General features: G+C 42.5%; 1 protein-coding gene across 2 annotated transcripts in view; it reads right to left on the reverse strand.

The window, feature by feature from the left end:
* The window catches only part of Wnt2 (wingless-type MMTV integration site family, member 2), a 47,299-nt gene that overhangs the window by 13,091 nt on the left and 18,874 nt on the right, over positions 1-15,334 (reverse strand). For both annotated transcript variants that reach the window (XM_006505045.3, NM_023653.5), the window contains exon 4: positions 10,020-10,284. In XM_006505045.3, coding sequence (XP_006505108.1) covers positions 10,020-10,284 — 265 coding nt within the window. The remainder of the gene's footprint in view (positions 1-10,019; positions 10,285-15,334) is intronic.

A 15,334-nucleotide genomic window follows, 5' to 3' on the forward strand; every position in this document is an offset into this window, starting at 1 on the left:
ATACCTCTGGAACCTGGAGGAAGGGCGCTGCTCACCCCCTTTCCTCTCCCTCTCCTCCTTCCCCTCCCCTCCCCCTTCCTTTCTCCCCTGCCCTCTTCCCTCTCCCCCTTTGCCTGTATCTTCAGATTCCTGCCACTCAGGCCGATAGAGGTCCATATGTTGACCATTAGGGCATAAAGCAAGATTCACTTAAGCCTGTCATCCAATAGGCTGTTTCTCCTCTGCTTGACTTACACGTTGTCATTAATGACACAGATTTATTGAGGGAACAAAAGAATGTTACAGAGCAAATGTTAGAGACCGCACATTCATCTACTTGCAGGCCTTCCCCCGTCCTCACAAGAAGGATTGCAAGGCTAATGCTACTTAGGAAAGGCAGTATCTATTTAGTTCGGATGATTTTACTCATTTTTATTCATTTTCCTAGCTCAGAGGTTTGACTGGCACAGGACAGCCAGGTCCTGTTAAGCTTGCAAATGCTACAAGGGAATTAACACTGTTGTGGCCAGACTTCGAGAGACTCTCCATTCCTGGTCTAGCTGGCCTGGTCAACGTTATTTCCTATTCTCTCCCTCCTCCCCCCTACACCTACCTCATCTCTTCTTCCCTGAACTCCTCTGAACCCCCGTGCTCTCCAAATGGGTTATCTCCTCCCTACTGAACTAAGCAACTTTCTGGTGTTCTTTTGAAGAGTCACCTCCATCTGTAAGCTGTCCTCTCATCCTAAGCATAATCGTCTCAAAGTTTCAAGATTCAGGCCTTCATTAACACCATCCACGGAGCACACCCAGCCTTCACAAGTCCCATTGACCTATCAAAGGCCCATCTAGAAAGTATTTCTTGAAACTGAATCTGTATATCAGAATGTTAGATCCCACCTTCTTTGGGACAGAGGTTGGGTCTTCGTCTTTCCTCTGTACACCGCATAGTAATCGGGTGCCAGAGCATGTTTGCTTTTTTATTAAATACTAGATTAAGAACAATTTCTTAAAAACCAAGAACAGCCTTCCCATTGTCTGTCGAGGGCATACCTTTCAAAGAAGTGTGTGCAAGTGTGCAGGCGCACACCCGGAGCAGGTACACATCAGCACTTAGGCTTGCCCCTCTTTAAATGGTTCACTTAGTGTTCAGAGAGTGCATGCAAGAAATGGGACACATTCTTATTTTGTTAAATTTCATACATTTAGTTTGGGATCTTTTTCTTTTTTCTCTTTTTCTTCTTCTTCTTCTTCTTCTTCTTCTTCTTCTTCTTCTTCTTCTTCTTCTTCTTCTTCTTCTTCTTCTTCTTCTTCCCCTTCTTCTTCCCCTTCTTCTTCCCCTTCTTCTTCCCCTTCTTCTTCTTCTTCTTCTTCTTCTCCTTCTTCTTCTCCTTCTTCTTCTTCTTCTTCTTCTTCTTCTTCTTCTTCTTCTTCTTCTTCTTCTTCTTCTTCTTCTTCTTCTTCTTCTTCTTCTTCTTCTTCTTCTTCTTCTTCTTCTTATTCTTATTCTTCTTATTCTTCTTATTCTTCTTATTCTTCTTATTCTTCTTATTCTTCTTATTCTTCTTATTCTTCTCCTTCTCCTTCTCCTTCCCCTTCCCCTTCCCCTTCTCCTTCTCCCTCTCCCTCTCCCTCTCCCTCTCCCTCTCCCTCTCCCTCTCCCTCTCCCTCTCCCTCTCCCTCTCCCTCTCCCTCTCCCCCTCCCTCTCCCTCTCTTTTATGGTATGGCCTTATATGTATCTCCAGCTGACTTTGAAGTCTCTTAGAGAGTTGATATTATATATATGTGGTACCATATCAGAGCATAGCTTATATTGAAATGGTAGAATTCATATTGATAACCTAAGTGAGTTTGTGGTACTAGGTGAAGGTTCTGAACTACAAACGTGAGTCAAATGAGCACTGTATTCAGTGCTAAATCAGAACCTTGGTGACTACAAGGTAAAACATACATTAAGAGAAGCTGAGCAGTAAATCTCTCCATGATCTCCCAATCACTAGAAACAGCAGTGGAGAACAATCTGCAGTCTGTAAGATGCCCATTCCACAATGCAGGCTTGACAGCTCCCTAACAATGTAAAATTTCCATAAGTTAAAAGAAGGGATTTATCATTTAAAGTGGATTTCACTGGGAAGGCTAAAAGAAAATAATTAATTTTATTATTTTAATGTACTTTTAAAAAGCACTTGGTCTTAAACAATTAATATAGCAATTAGAAATGCTATATATAATATAGGTTTCTCCCACCTACCCCCCACAGAAAAGACAACACATCTGTTTGATAATTAATTTGTTGTTAATGGTTCAAATGAAGTCAAATAATTGGATATAGAAAATGACTTAAAATTTGTTTACTGAGTTTTACATTCATTCTGATTGCCAATGTCAGTTTAGCATTTTAGTACTGTTTATATTTATATTTTTTAAAGGTAGCATATTTGTAGAATAACTGTACTAGGTTATAATATAATAAAATATGTATTACACACACACACACACACACACACACACAAACACACAACTCCATTGGAGTAAAAGCAAAACAGCATGTTGCTTTAGTTATCAATGAAATCAGAGGAGGTAACCAGCAGCAAATGATGAGTAAGAGGGCTGAGTATCCCGAACAATGAAAGCCAGAGATGCAGTCTGTTGCTGTGTTTATTTGGCATTTTTTCTCTTGTACAGAGAAAGGGTCAACAAGCAACATAATATAATCATGACCCATGGAAGATAACTATTAATGCAAAAGTTCTATTTAACACTCAAGCTTAAACGGGAAAAATTTTGCTGGTTGTGCACTATAACCATTGAAAAAACAAACAAAAACAAAAAACAAAAACAAAAAAACATGCTTTGTAATTCTCTGCAAGGAGACCAAGCTATCTTTGAGTTATAAATCTATAGAATTAAGCTACTGGATGATCAATATTCTATGTGGTTTACAGCTTGCCTTGCAGCTCAATTTGCCACATTAATTTGCTGGATGGATATTGGGGATATAAGTAAGAGAGATAGTTCCTACCAACACATGATTTCCAGTGGAGCCTGGTGGGACAGAGAGGTAACTAAGAATTAAACACTGCACAGTGTATAAATGGAGAAACTGAGCTCTTTTTAGGCCTCGGGGACAGCAATGAACATAGAGAAGCAGACAGGACCTCTATATGTTTCCTAGGTCCTGATGTGGGTGACATGCCACATAAGAAGGGAGAATGACAATGGGCTTGCATATTGATGACCTGGTCACTGCAGTCATCAATGGTAGTTCCATTTTCTTTAGAGGAAAATAAGTTTTGAGTGGGACAAATCAATTCAACTCTGAATGAAGCCAGTGAAGATAGTGTGAGAAATCTAAATGAATCAATTAGGCAGGGGATTAAATACAGGATGAGCCAAGAGAATGGCTAAAGATATTTGGAAAGCTGTAAGATTACAAATTTTAAAAGATTACTTACTAGAGTGTAATTAACAATTTTCTGTGAAAATGGTGGTTTAGAAGCTTCACTAGAACATATCAATACAGTCTCATTTTGCTCTCCTTGTACCCGTTAGACAGTCATTCATTAATTTCTGTAAGTGTCAGAGCATAAACCAATGAATGACTTCTTTATCTTGTCAAAGTAAGGACTACGGTAAGAAGTCCTTGTACATAGCAATGGAGCAAGGATCAGGGCCTAAGACACATTATTTCTCACCCATCTGAGACTGAGTGTTCCCTGTCACCTAGATTGTGTAACGCTGCCTGGCTGCAGCCTGGACTACCTATTACGATCACATGGTGGACGAAGCCTTGAGGACAAGGACCAAGCAACTCCACCTTCTTTGCCTGTGCACTGACACGGTTTATGTGCACATAGCACAATCTCAATTAATATTTTTTTTCAGTAAAGAAATGAAGGAGTTAAAATGTCTTGGTATGGGCTGCACATTAGCAGTATAGATAGAGTTCACCCATTGGCTAAAATCTTATTTCCTAGCAAACACAGAAGTGGATGCTCACAGTCAGCTATTGGATGGAACACAGGGCCCCCAATGTAGGCGCTAGAGAAAGTACGCAAGGAGCTAAATGGATCTGCAACCCTATAGGTGGAGCAACAATATGAACTAACCAGTGCCCCGGAGCTCGTGTCTCTAGCTGCATATGTATCAGAAGATGGCCTAGTTGGCCATCAGTGGAAAGAGAGGCCCATTGGTCTTGCAAACTTTATATGTCTAAGTACCGGGGGGAACGCCAGGGCCAAGAAGTGGGAGTGGGGGATAGGAGGAAAGTGGAGGGGGGAGGGCATGGAGGACTTTTGGGAAAGCATTGGAAATGTAAATGAAGAAAATACCTACTTAAAAAAAGAAAAAAAAAGAATTGCAATAAAAAAGAATGTGTATTTTGGAATATTCAAAAAATCTTATTTCCTTGTTTTTAATAACACCCAGGATATAGACAGTATTCATAAGTGTCTATAAGCCAGGCCACAACACAAGACTTATCTAATGATTTTAGGAGCTGGGTTGCCACAGACTTCAAGGAATTCTTTGCCAACTATAGTTCATAAAAGAAGGCACAAATACTGCCACCAAGAACAGCTGCCTACCGAGCTTTGGGTTTCTAGTGGACAACATGTTACCTAAGAGTTCCATTTGTTTTGAACTTGACTGGGGAAGAGGTGGAGGCTTACTTGTTTCCTCTGTTGGAGAAGAGACCTCGGGATGACCTCTAGCCCAGGTCAGGGTTTTACATCATTCCCATTGAAAGTGGTCTGTGATTAGACGCAGACACCTCCTCTGCAGAGGAAGGCCTCATTCCTTCATTACACATGGACCTATCTTTAACTGAAGGGTTGCTTTGATTTACAGATGCCTGGGGGTAATCACCAGACTAGATAGCTCCGAAGTCACCAGGGCTCTTCTCGGAAAGTCCCTCTCTTAAGATGTGGCCTCCACTCTGGCCTGCAAAATATCACATGCCCAACCTCTTGCAGTTGCTAGTCCCCCAGCAAAATGTGCTATTAGTACCCCGGCAAAATGTGCTGCAAATGGAGGAGTTTTTAGTTGATCATCAGAAAATACGTGTCTTCTTCAGAAGAGAAACAAGGGGACGTGTTTAGTTATCGCTTCCACAATTTCTTCTTCAAGATTTTTTTCCTTATCATTTATTAGGAACAATTGAAAGTATTCCTTTAAAACTGTGACTCGGTGGGCTAGGAAGATGGCTTAGTGCAAAAGAGGGCTTGCAGTGCAAACAGGGGAGGCTGAGTTCAAATCCCCAGCGTTCAGATAAAAGCGAGACATGGCTTGTGTGTACCTGTGATCACAGTGTTGGGAGGCAGAAATGAGTGGATCTGGGAAGCTCTCTGGCCAGTTAAGCTAGTCAAAATGGCAAGCTTTATGCTCAGTAAGAGATTCTGCCGTGTGGGTATAAAGAAGACCATTTCTTCTGTGCGTGCACAGGAATGTACACATTCACACACCCACACTACACAAAAGGAAAAAAAAAAACAAAGAAAAAAATCTTGGAAAGCTTCTAAACAAAAAGGGCTTGAACATACTCTAAATGTAGCTGTTTAATTGTGATCAGATTTAAACTCTCAGCTTTGTGGGCACCCTCAAATTAAAGTCCCATATCTTCATACTGTATCTTTATTATAGAAACTGCTCGCACACACACTTTCCACAGAATCCAAATCTGAGGAAAGTAGTATGGTGAGAAAAGTATGGATTTTTGTTTTGATTTTTATCTATTCATTTTACTTGTCAACTAGTTCCAGGCAATGAAATCTTGGACAAATTACAAAACTTTGGGATTTTATTTTCTTGATCTGAAAATGAGGGGAATTGCTGCCAAAAGTTAGGGTATATACATGTAAGGGATGTAGATCAGACCTGACCTGTCAGGAACTCAACCCATGCTCCCAGCATCCATACTGTCCTCACCAGAATCACTCAAGTTGGCCACTCTGTGGTTCTCATCAAAATTCACTCACTGTGGTATCATTATGTCATGGAAGAGAATGACTTGATAACCAAGATGTCAAGCTAATTGCAGCAGAAGTCTTAATGGTTGAAATCATTTAAACAAGTTACTTGGAGTAGAGTTTCTACATGTGAAAAAAAAAAGTGCTTTATGCCATATGAACCAAGACAGGGGGTATTTTTTTTTTTTTTTTTTTTTAGTGATATCTATTCAGAGCTCTACGAATAAGAACACTTTTCACCCTTCTAAGGATCAGAGACTTGGATATCCTCTTCTCTGATAATAGGAGTAAACCAGAACCATGGACCACCAACTCATTGATTTTTCCAAACTTTATTCTTAAGTTTGAAAAGTATGAGGCTCTCCTGATTCTGACCCAGCAGGTCTCTGAGGAAGAATGGAGAATTATGGAGAATAATGAAGTAGACCTGTAGCTGCAGTGCACGAACCCAGCTGGAAAACACTCCAGAAGAGTTCAGTGCTCTGTTAATCTGAACAAGATTCAGGGAGACAGAACAGCATAACCAAGCAGTTCAAACACCACTCACCCCCCATCCACCAATGCCCCACCTGATCTCCACTCTTGCTCTTGTAATTCTCTCAGGGAGAAGGTGCCCAGGAAATTAAACATTAGTGTTCATGACTCAAAATCAATTATTTAGAAAGGAAAGATTAAATATAGGGAAGAATGGCTATGAATTTGAATAAAGAAAACAAAGATAAACAAACAACCAAGAGGAGTGCATGTCCTGACTTAAATGTGGCTACAAAGTTTTGGTCTATCTTGGAGCTTGTCTAGTCCATAAGATTATTGTAGCACAGTGTATGTTCATTCTGTTGTAGACTCATGCTGGCTGCATCCTTTGTGTACAATTAAAGTCCTAATACCTTTGTTTCACAAAGGCAGGCTCCTGTGCCCTCTGCGAGTTAGATGTCGGAAGCCTTCATTCCTATGGGTCTCAAAATTATCTTTCACATCTCTCTATCTCCTCAAACAGGCTAGAGGCTGCTCCAGGAAGATTCCCTACCCAGAAATGTTCAGTGTGGTGCAGACCAACTTTAGTAGAGCACACACCAAGAAGGTTATTCCAGTCAGGGAGACGCCCATCTGAAGACGGCAGTCAGTCACATGTCAAAGGGCAAAATTCAACCAGTGTGTAGGAGAAGCAAATGTCTCTACACCTCACACCTGTGACTATTTGCATAATCCAAATATTAGCTATCAAAAATATTCTCTTAATAAGCTATGTCATATAAGGCATTTGAGCCTTATTTTTATGAAAACAATCACATGTAGTTACCAAAATTACAAAAGAAATATTGCAGGTCACATGGGTGACTTTGGCATGTTCTCAAACACAGCTATAAATGGCATCGTTTCAATTTATTTCAGAAAATTACAAACAATCTGGTAAACGTATTGGAAATGTGATCTGTTATTGGAACTGGGTATTCGAAAGACCAGGCTCTATTTGAACAGGACCAAAATATTGACCTAATTTTAAATTAGATAAGTCAAAATATTTCTAAGAAAGTGTAGAAATAAGAGATTAAATTATTTATCTTACTATGGAAGCCAGTCCTTTAACTGTGTGCTCTTGTGCCATAGGACTGCTAGAGGCAGAATAAAATGATGGAAAGGACAGATAGAGAGACGATCCTGAAAAGTTCTTAGCCTCCATGAGCTTCAGTTTCCACTCCTACAAAGCAGGAGGTTGAGAGCTGGTGAGACACATACACTGAACCATGGTGTGCAGTGGGCATTGCATATGGCTGAGAGATGGTGGGAGTGTACAGACTGAGCCATAGTGTGTAGTGGGCATTGTGTGTATATATATATATATATATATATATATATATATATATATATATATATATATATATCCTTATGATTAAGGGGCAGACTTTCAGGCTTTTAGCTTTTAATAGTGCCTACTGCTCTCGCAGGGGATCCAGCTCTGGACCCCAGCATGCATGCTAAATGATTCACAACTACCTGTAACTCTGGCTCCAGGGGATATGACATTTCTGGCCTCTGGCAGGTATCAACACTCACATGCACTTCACACACATACATACACACACACACACACACACACACACACACACACACACACACACACACACATACACACACACAGAGAGAGAGAGAGAGAGAGAGAGAGAGAGAGAGAGAGAGAGAGACAAGAATTAAGTATGTAAGAATAATCAATTCAATAACTTAAATGGGCAGCAGGGATTCTGCCCCTGATTGCATTCAGAAACCACTTCCTATGACAAGAAAGTATGGTCTTTAGTTCTCTGGAAGAAAATATTCATCAAGTAGGACTATTTCCCTTACTACATAACTTATTTCAAATCAAAGAACCACGAAACCCTTGTTGGACAGACAGCACATTTTCTAGATCTGGTATGAAGTTTGGGTCTTAAGGTCTTTTCACCATCATGCTTAGGGAATAGGTGAAGTAGTTGTGGGCCAAAGTTTAGGACAAACGTGGTTCAGACATGCATCGCCTTCCATACATGATGTCCAATGTGGACAGTGATATCCAGGGCTGTTCATCTGATTTTGTAAGCTAGGATGAGAGTTTGGTTGGTGGTGATTGTTAAGGAGAATCCATTATTTTGTGTCATTTTCCCCAGGTAAAAATTTACAATGTCCTGATATCTTAGGGCTGCTTCATAGATTCAACAGAGTGAGTAGATATGCAAAGGTCTTAGGACAGTGCTCAGCATATGAGTGTCTATTTCTAGGACCTAAAATGATCAAGGTGATTCCCATGCCCAGCTAATTAAGAAACGAGGGGACACAGTCCACTGGGTTGATTTATGTCCAAGCAACAGGTTTCATCGAGCCTGTGGTCTGACAGGTAGGATAACTTGGTAGCAGTCCCAAAGCATGGCAAGAATGTAAAGGGGCACAGCCTCAGGTCCTTAAGCTCAGCAGTCTTGAATTCATATGCCGCATGTACAAACATGCTCACAGGCTGCAGACAGCTAACTCATCAAAGGACAAAGGCAGTTCAACAACTCAAGGGCAAGAGAAGGGCTCCGGGCTGCTTGGGACACTTCCTGATCATCTTGCCTATCAGTTAATCTAGCTTTAGCAGCTGGCTGCATCTGCACTGTTTTACTGGCTCTTTTGCAATTATTTCACAATGGAAAACAAACTTAGAATCTCAAATGAAGGGTACTTTTTTCCAATAGTAAATGACATTGCTTCCCACTAAGCACATAACTTGAGCCAAAGAGGACTGTGGCTATCATTACCCCCCTGTCCACCGAGACCCTTTCAGGGATGCTTAGCTTGCTAGAGTCTTTGCAGCCTAATGCTGACCTTGAGGGTAAGAAGTAGAGCACAGATGTCTATAAAAAGTAGACAGGTGAGGACAGCTGGTATGTTCGGGCTGGAAGAAGGTCTCTTGGAGTACAAGGTGGAGAAAGTGTTATTTGGGAAGGAAGGGTGTGGCTTTAATAAATGAGGCCTCTCTTAAATCTACTCCCTGTATAAAACACACCTATGGCTAAAAAAGTGGGGATGAATTCTTGCAGTTTTAAATAGTTTAAAAATAGTTTAATAAGAGACAAAAAAAGTGCTTGACAATTGTAGCCATATTGAACAGAGCAAGGGATTGTGAAATAGAGCAGGCTTCAGAAAGGGTTAAATTCAAGCCCTGGGGTCATTTCAGAGCCATAGTTAGAGGATTTGTCATGGGGGAAGGTTATTACAGAACTGTACCCTGCTCAGCCTAGGATAACAGGGAAGACACTGGGCAAGTACATAGAACGCTTATCTATCCCCTTAGCTAGAATTCTGTGCAAGCAAGAATTCTGCTGATCTGCATATTTTGACTTTTTGCCACATACGTTCCTGTTAGTTCATGTTTCTTCAGAATCTGCACACTATCAACCTGCTTGCATGTATTTTCTGTGCAGTCTCAATGTGAATTAGACAGAGCACAAGCCTGGAACCCAAGGGCAGGCATCTGCAATTACACAAAATGGCCTGCTAAAAAGTATAGGCATCCAATTAGGTTGTAGCACATTGCTGTCGGAAGGAATTCTCTTAACTTACCTGCCTCTCGGTCCCTGATACAGTAGTCTGGAGAATTCTCAAAATACACGAGGTCATTTTTCGTTGGCTTCTTAAACCTCTTATTGGCTACAGTGAAGCCAGTGCCATCCTGGTTCATGACTACCTGGATGGCCCCATTGTACTTCCTCCAGAGATAGTCGCCTGTTTTCCTGAAGTCAGCCATGGCCAGCCAGCATGTCCTCAGAGTACAGGAGCCACTCACACCATGACACTTGCATTCTTGTTTCAAGAAGCGCTTTACAGCCTGCAGGAAGAGACAGAGGCACGCTCAGTCTGGCAGCCTAAGTACAGGACCCAGGGATGCGTTTCCCTACCTCAGCACTAGAGACGTAGCTCTGAGAAGGCTGGATCCTGGGGTCCTAGAACGTCACTTGCCATTTGCTGGACACCAGATTGATAAAGCAATTACTCATCTTTCAGTGACCCAGCAATTGGAAATTAAGTGGCTTCATATGGAAAGCTTGCCATATATCGGGCACATAGGGTTGCAGAGTGCACCCCCTCTCAATGGCCTTATGAACTGCAGACCTACGCTACCATTTAACCTTAGGAGGAGGAAGAGCGAATCCTAGAGTCAGTAATGCTCTTGTCTAAAGAACACAGCTAGTGAGCGATAAACCATATTGCACTGAGACTGACCCTAAATACAAGGTTATCCCATAGCTCTGGCCAAGTGACGCAGCTTAGATGGTCCAGCTGTGCTCATGCTGTCTCTTGCTAGGAAGCAAAAGAAATTGGGACAAGCCTGTCTTGGCAGGCTCCTGACACTGAGCTCCGGTGGGTATGAGGGTTGTGGTCTCAGGAAGGGCAGGTAGACCACAGAGCTATCCAGATCAATTTCTGCTTTGGAGTTGGGATGAGTTGCCATGTGGTACCATTTGCAGAGACTCAGTGAGTTCTTCCTGCCCTGCCTCATTGCCCCTCAACATATTTAAGAGAGGAGAAGATCTGCTCAAGAGCTGCAGAAAAACCTTAAGCTGTAGTCCTTCCCATTGTATAGATGGCCAACCAGGGCTCATGGAGACAGTGCGATATGCCTGAGCTTCCGGGATACATGCAGAATGGCTAGACACAAACCCAGTTGCTAAAATCTCCTGAATCAACAACTACAGACTTGAAAATGCCTCCTCATACCATGTTCCTGGTGAAGATCCTACCCCGGTTCTCTGTTTCATGGGATTCATATTCCAAGAACTGACCCGTTTTGTTTTTTCTCTGCTAAGTTTTTGTCTCATCTTTCATTCATTGTTTTTCAAAGTTTTATTTTTTTAACAATATCTGAAGGTCTCTTAATAGGATACTGGTGCTAATGGGTTGTGAATATTGGAAATTCAAACTCAAAGATGCCAAGAAGGGCTGTTTAAGAGACCAGAAGCCCTGGGGATTCACCAATCCCTAGATTTGGTCCTCATTCAGAAGTAGCAGAGTGGAGCTTGCCTGCCAATCAGTCTGAATTCCCAAATTCGAGGGTATCTGGGGGGTGTGCGTAGGCAAAAGGAACGGTGAGTCCCTTGGTGATATTCTCCAAAGTGCTATCTGAGCAAAATTCTCAGAATTTCTCTTTCTAAGAAATTGAAAGTGGGAGTTTCAACTATGCTCTGCATTCTCCTGAGGTTCTGCTATATCGATGCCACATGAAGTTTAGAGGCGGCGGACAGAAAGGTAGCTGAAACTATGCTGCTTGAAGCGCAAGTCTCAACCACCACACACTGCCTCTCACAGGTACACAGAGTTTCCAGCTGCCTCTCCCTGAAGACCTCACCATGGTCTTTTGCCCTAATGCTTGACGTGACTTTGTTTCTTGTACAGGCTTGCTACCTGACCAAGAAATGGTAGACTTGGATGAACAGAAAGGATTTTCATTCCAGGAGTCAGCCTCAATTTATTCATTAGCCTGGACATGTGTCAAAAGCACTCAAGGGCTAAGAGAACAACACTTCCAGGCAAGGTATCACAATAGCCCTAGGTTGTTTGGTTATGTGGCTTGATTGCTGTCTTCCAACGTGGAGCATTGACCTCTATGTGGTGTGCCCCACTCTGCCAGGTAGAGGCGCAGTAGAATGTGCCCCGGTATAGCTGGGATCAGTCCTTCGTATTATGAGCCAGTATGGAAGATCAAGATAAAGGACTGCATTCTCCACATTTTGGGGACCTACATCTGTAAAAGACATCATAATGAGAATTTTCTCTCTGGAATCACCCTTTTTCTATGCCTTTTATATTCTCGGTGTTGGGTATTAGGTTCACTGGACCATCCAGTTGTACACTTTGCTGCAAACAAACTCCGGGATATTTTCTAGGCTCTCTGAGTTTATCGAAAAGCTTCTCTAAGATCTGATAACATCATGCATGCACGCACAGCCCCCTCCATGCCAAGCTCTTTCTGTTCCTCCTGAAATCCTCTTGCAGTCAGGCTATTCACTTGTAAGCTGCACTCCTAGATCTAAAAATAACAGGAGACATCATTGCCCTGCCTTTGTTATGCTAAGTTTCCAGGTGACAAACTTCAAAGCTGATATTTTTATATGATTAGTGGGAAGATGTGCATATTAAGTTTGGATCTTAAAAATACACCTAAGCAATTCTTAGGAGCCCGGTGGCAGGGCCAGATGCTGTTGTTGATCTGTGTAGGCACATTACCTCCCTTAATGACTACCTACTTTATTCAGGAATTGGGAAGCTGTGTGCTCCAAAGCTTGCCAGGACCAGTCTGATCCAGCAGTGTCCTAAATCATGAATGGGCATTTTACTGCTAATACAATGACTTTTCTTAGCCTTTAGACAGTGATGGTTCAATCTGTATCAATGGGATTCGAGGATAGATGGGTGTTGGACTTAGAAGGAAGTCTCTTTCACTCTTTAAAGAGATAGGAGGAGAAATGCTTTTTCTCTGTCTCTGGGTGTTTTTTTTTTTTTTTTTTAACAGTATGACATGAAGGACAGAAGAGCTGCTGTAGGAACATATATGAAGGTGCACACACAGTCTTGATGGACGTGAGGCCCTGGGTCCTGAAGACTGTTGTGGAGTTGCTCAATAAGCCAAACTGGGACCTCTTGTGATCCAAGACAGTAAGCTCTCCTCACTATTTAGGCGCCCTCCTCTGGGAGTAGGGGTTGCCCCTGGCACTTGAAAGTACCAAAGTTAGTACTTGGTTAGTTCTTGGTTGTGGATTAATGACAGACCTCAGCTGACAGCTCACTCTTTTACTAGCTGTAGTGGGATCCTCTGATGCTGCTTGTATTCAAATGCTAAAATCAGGACTCCAAGAAGAGCAGATGTTCACCTCACCTATACCAGCTTTTGTTGTATAAGCTTTGACCCCCAAGTGATCTGTGATTGGTTAATAAAGATGCCTACAGCCTGAAGCTGGGCAGAGGAGAGGTAGGTGGGGCTTTGGTTCCCAGGCCAGGGGTCTGAGGCAGGGACCACCAGGAGGAAGAGGAGAGAGGAGGAAAATGTAGGAAGTGGCCATGGGGTAGATAGATCTTGAGCACTTGGCCATGAGGCCTGCCCTGATGCAGTAGGAACAGCCCAGGCAGAACATGGCGAGTGATATTGACAGGGGTTATTGACAGGCAAGTAGAGAAAATAGCATAAAGGGTTAATACCTACCCAGCTGTAGTGCTTTTCTAGCATATGAGAAATATAAAACTTTGTGTCTTTTATTTGGGAACTATATGATTTAAGGTGATGTAGAAACCCCTAAATAATATTTACTGCTACGCTAGCTTTGAACCACACCTTCACTCCAGTGAATATACAGCATGCTCAACATTTGCACTGAAGAGCTACCTCTGTGTCTATTTGCAGGATTTATAGACTTTAAAACCAAGCCTTTCACCATGAAAACAAAACTAAACAAAACAGCCCAACTCAAGCAGAGAAGTCCAAGGAAGGAGATCTATACTTTGAAGTTCTGCTGAGTTCTACTTTCAGTGAGAGTAAAGCATGGGGCCACACTGTGAAGAGCTTGAGTTCCAATACCTTGCTGTTATAACACCATTTTTCTTAAGATAGTGTTTTATGTAGTCCAAGCTGGCCCCTAATTCACCATGGAGCCAAGAATAAGCTTCCAATCTCTTGTTTCCATAGGGTTACAGGTGTAGGCCAGCACACCCAGTTCTTTCTCGGGTCCTGGGCATTGAACTCTGAGCTCTGTGCAGGTACTTTACCAACCGAATAACACCTGTAGTCCTACAATCACCGTATTAACTACAGCAACCATTTACTGAGAACTTAACCAGACTTAGCCAGGCTCCACCCATGGTGGTTTACACCTATTATCATATACACATCACAATTAAGCACAGAAAGTTAGTTCTCCCATTCCACAGTTCTGAAAATCAAGGCCCAGTGTGGCCAGAACAATTTGTAGTCATCGGCTAGATAGAGGCAGAGTTCCCAGGTCTGTGGTCTTCCTAAGCGGATGTACAGAATCCTAAATCACATTCGGATCTTCCTGAAACGTTGAATTATACACACTATCGCCTCTCCCACCTCTGCTTCTTAGGAGTAATCCAAAATTCACTTTATAATATTAGCAATAGCAAACTATGAGAAGAGACCCAGATGACAAGAGTGGGAAAATGAATATGCAAATTCTGGAACCTGGTGAATGTTGGTGTTTTGTGGCTCTTTAATGATGAGGCAGGGCTTAGGCGTGAAAGCAAGTCACACGACGCGAACAAAATGCAGAAGACTATATAGGGTTTCCGCCACTTTTTAAAAAAAAAGCTCTGCATACGTGTCCACACAGAGGAGGAAGGGAAAATGTTCTTTTACAATCCGGCTGTGGTCTGAGGAAATGCAGCGTCTGGCAAGGGAAAGGAAGACTCCATCTACTCTGTGTAGTAAAGTTTCAGGAATCCGAGGATTGTTCCCTGGCAACTGGAGCGCAGAGAGTGGTTCTTGTTTCTGGCTGCACATTAAATTCACCTGGGGATCATTTGCAGCCCCTTCCCAGGCTGAGGAAATCAGAACCTTGAGGGGGTGGGGCAGGCATGGGGCCCAGGCCCTGACAGGACTTACAGTTCTTCAGGTAATTCTTATTCGAAGCCTGTGCTGAGCATGGATGGTGTCCCGGGACTGCAGGAGAGGGGCTAAGCTCCTGCTCCACTACAGCAGTCTGGGGGCCTGTCAGGGGCAGAGCATCAAGGAATGTCTGTGGTGGGGGCGGGCACTGCATTTCTATGGACAGGGAAATCTAGTTATCTAATTACAGTTGTTTCCCACTCTGTGTTTCTAGGGTGTCTGAATCGCTGTGGGGGTGGGGGGGATCTCCACAAGTAATAAT

The sequence above is a fragment of the Mus musculus genome, chromosome 6 (genome assembly GCF_000001635.26).
Source record: "Mus musculus strain C57BL/6J chromosome 6, GRCm38.p6 C57BL/6J".
NCBI classification, from domain to species: domain Eukaryota; kingdom Metazoa; phylum Chordata; class Mammalia; order Rodentia; family Muridae; genus Mus; species Mus musculus.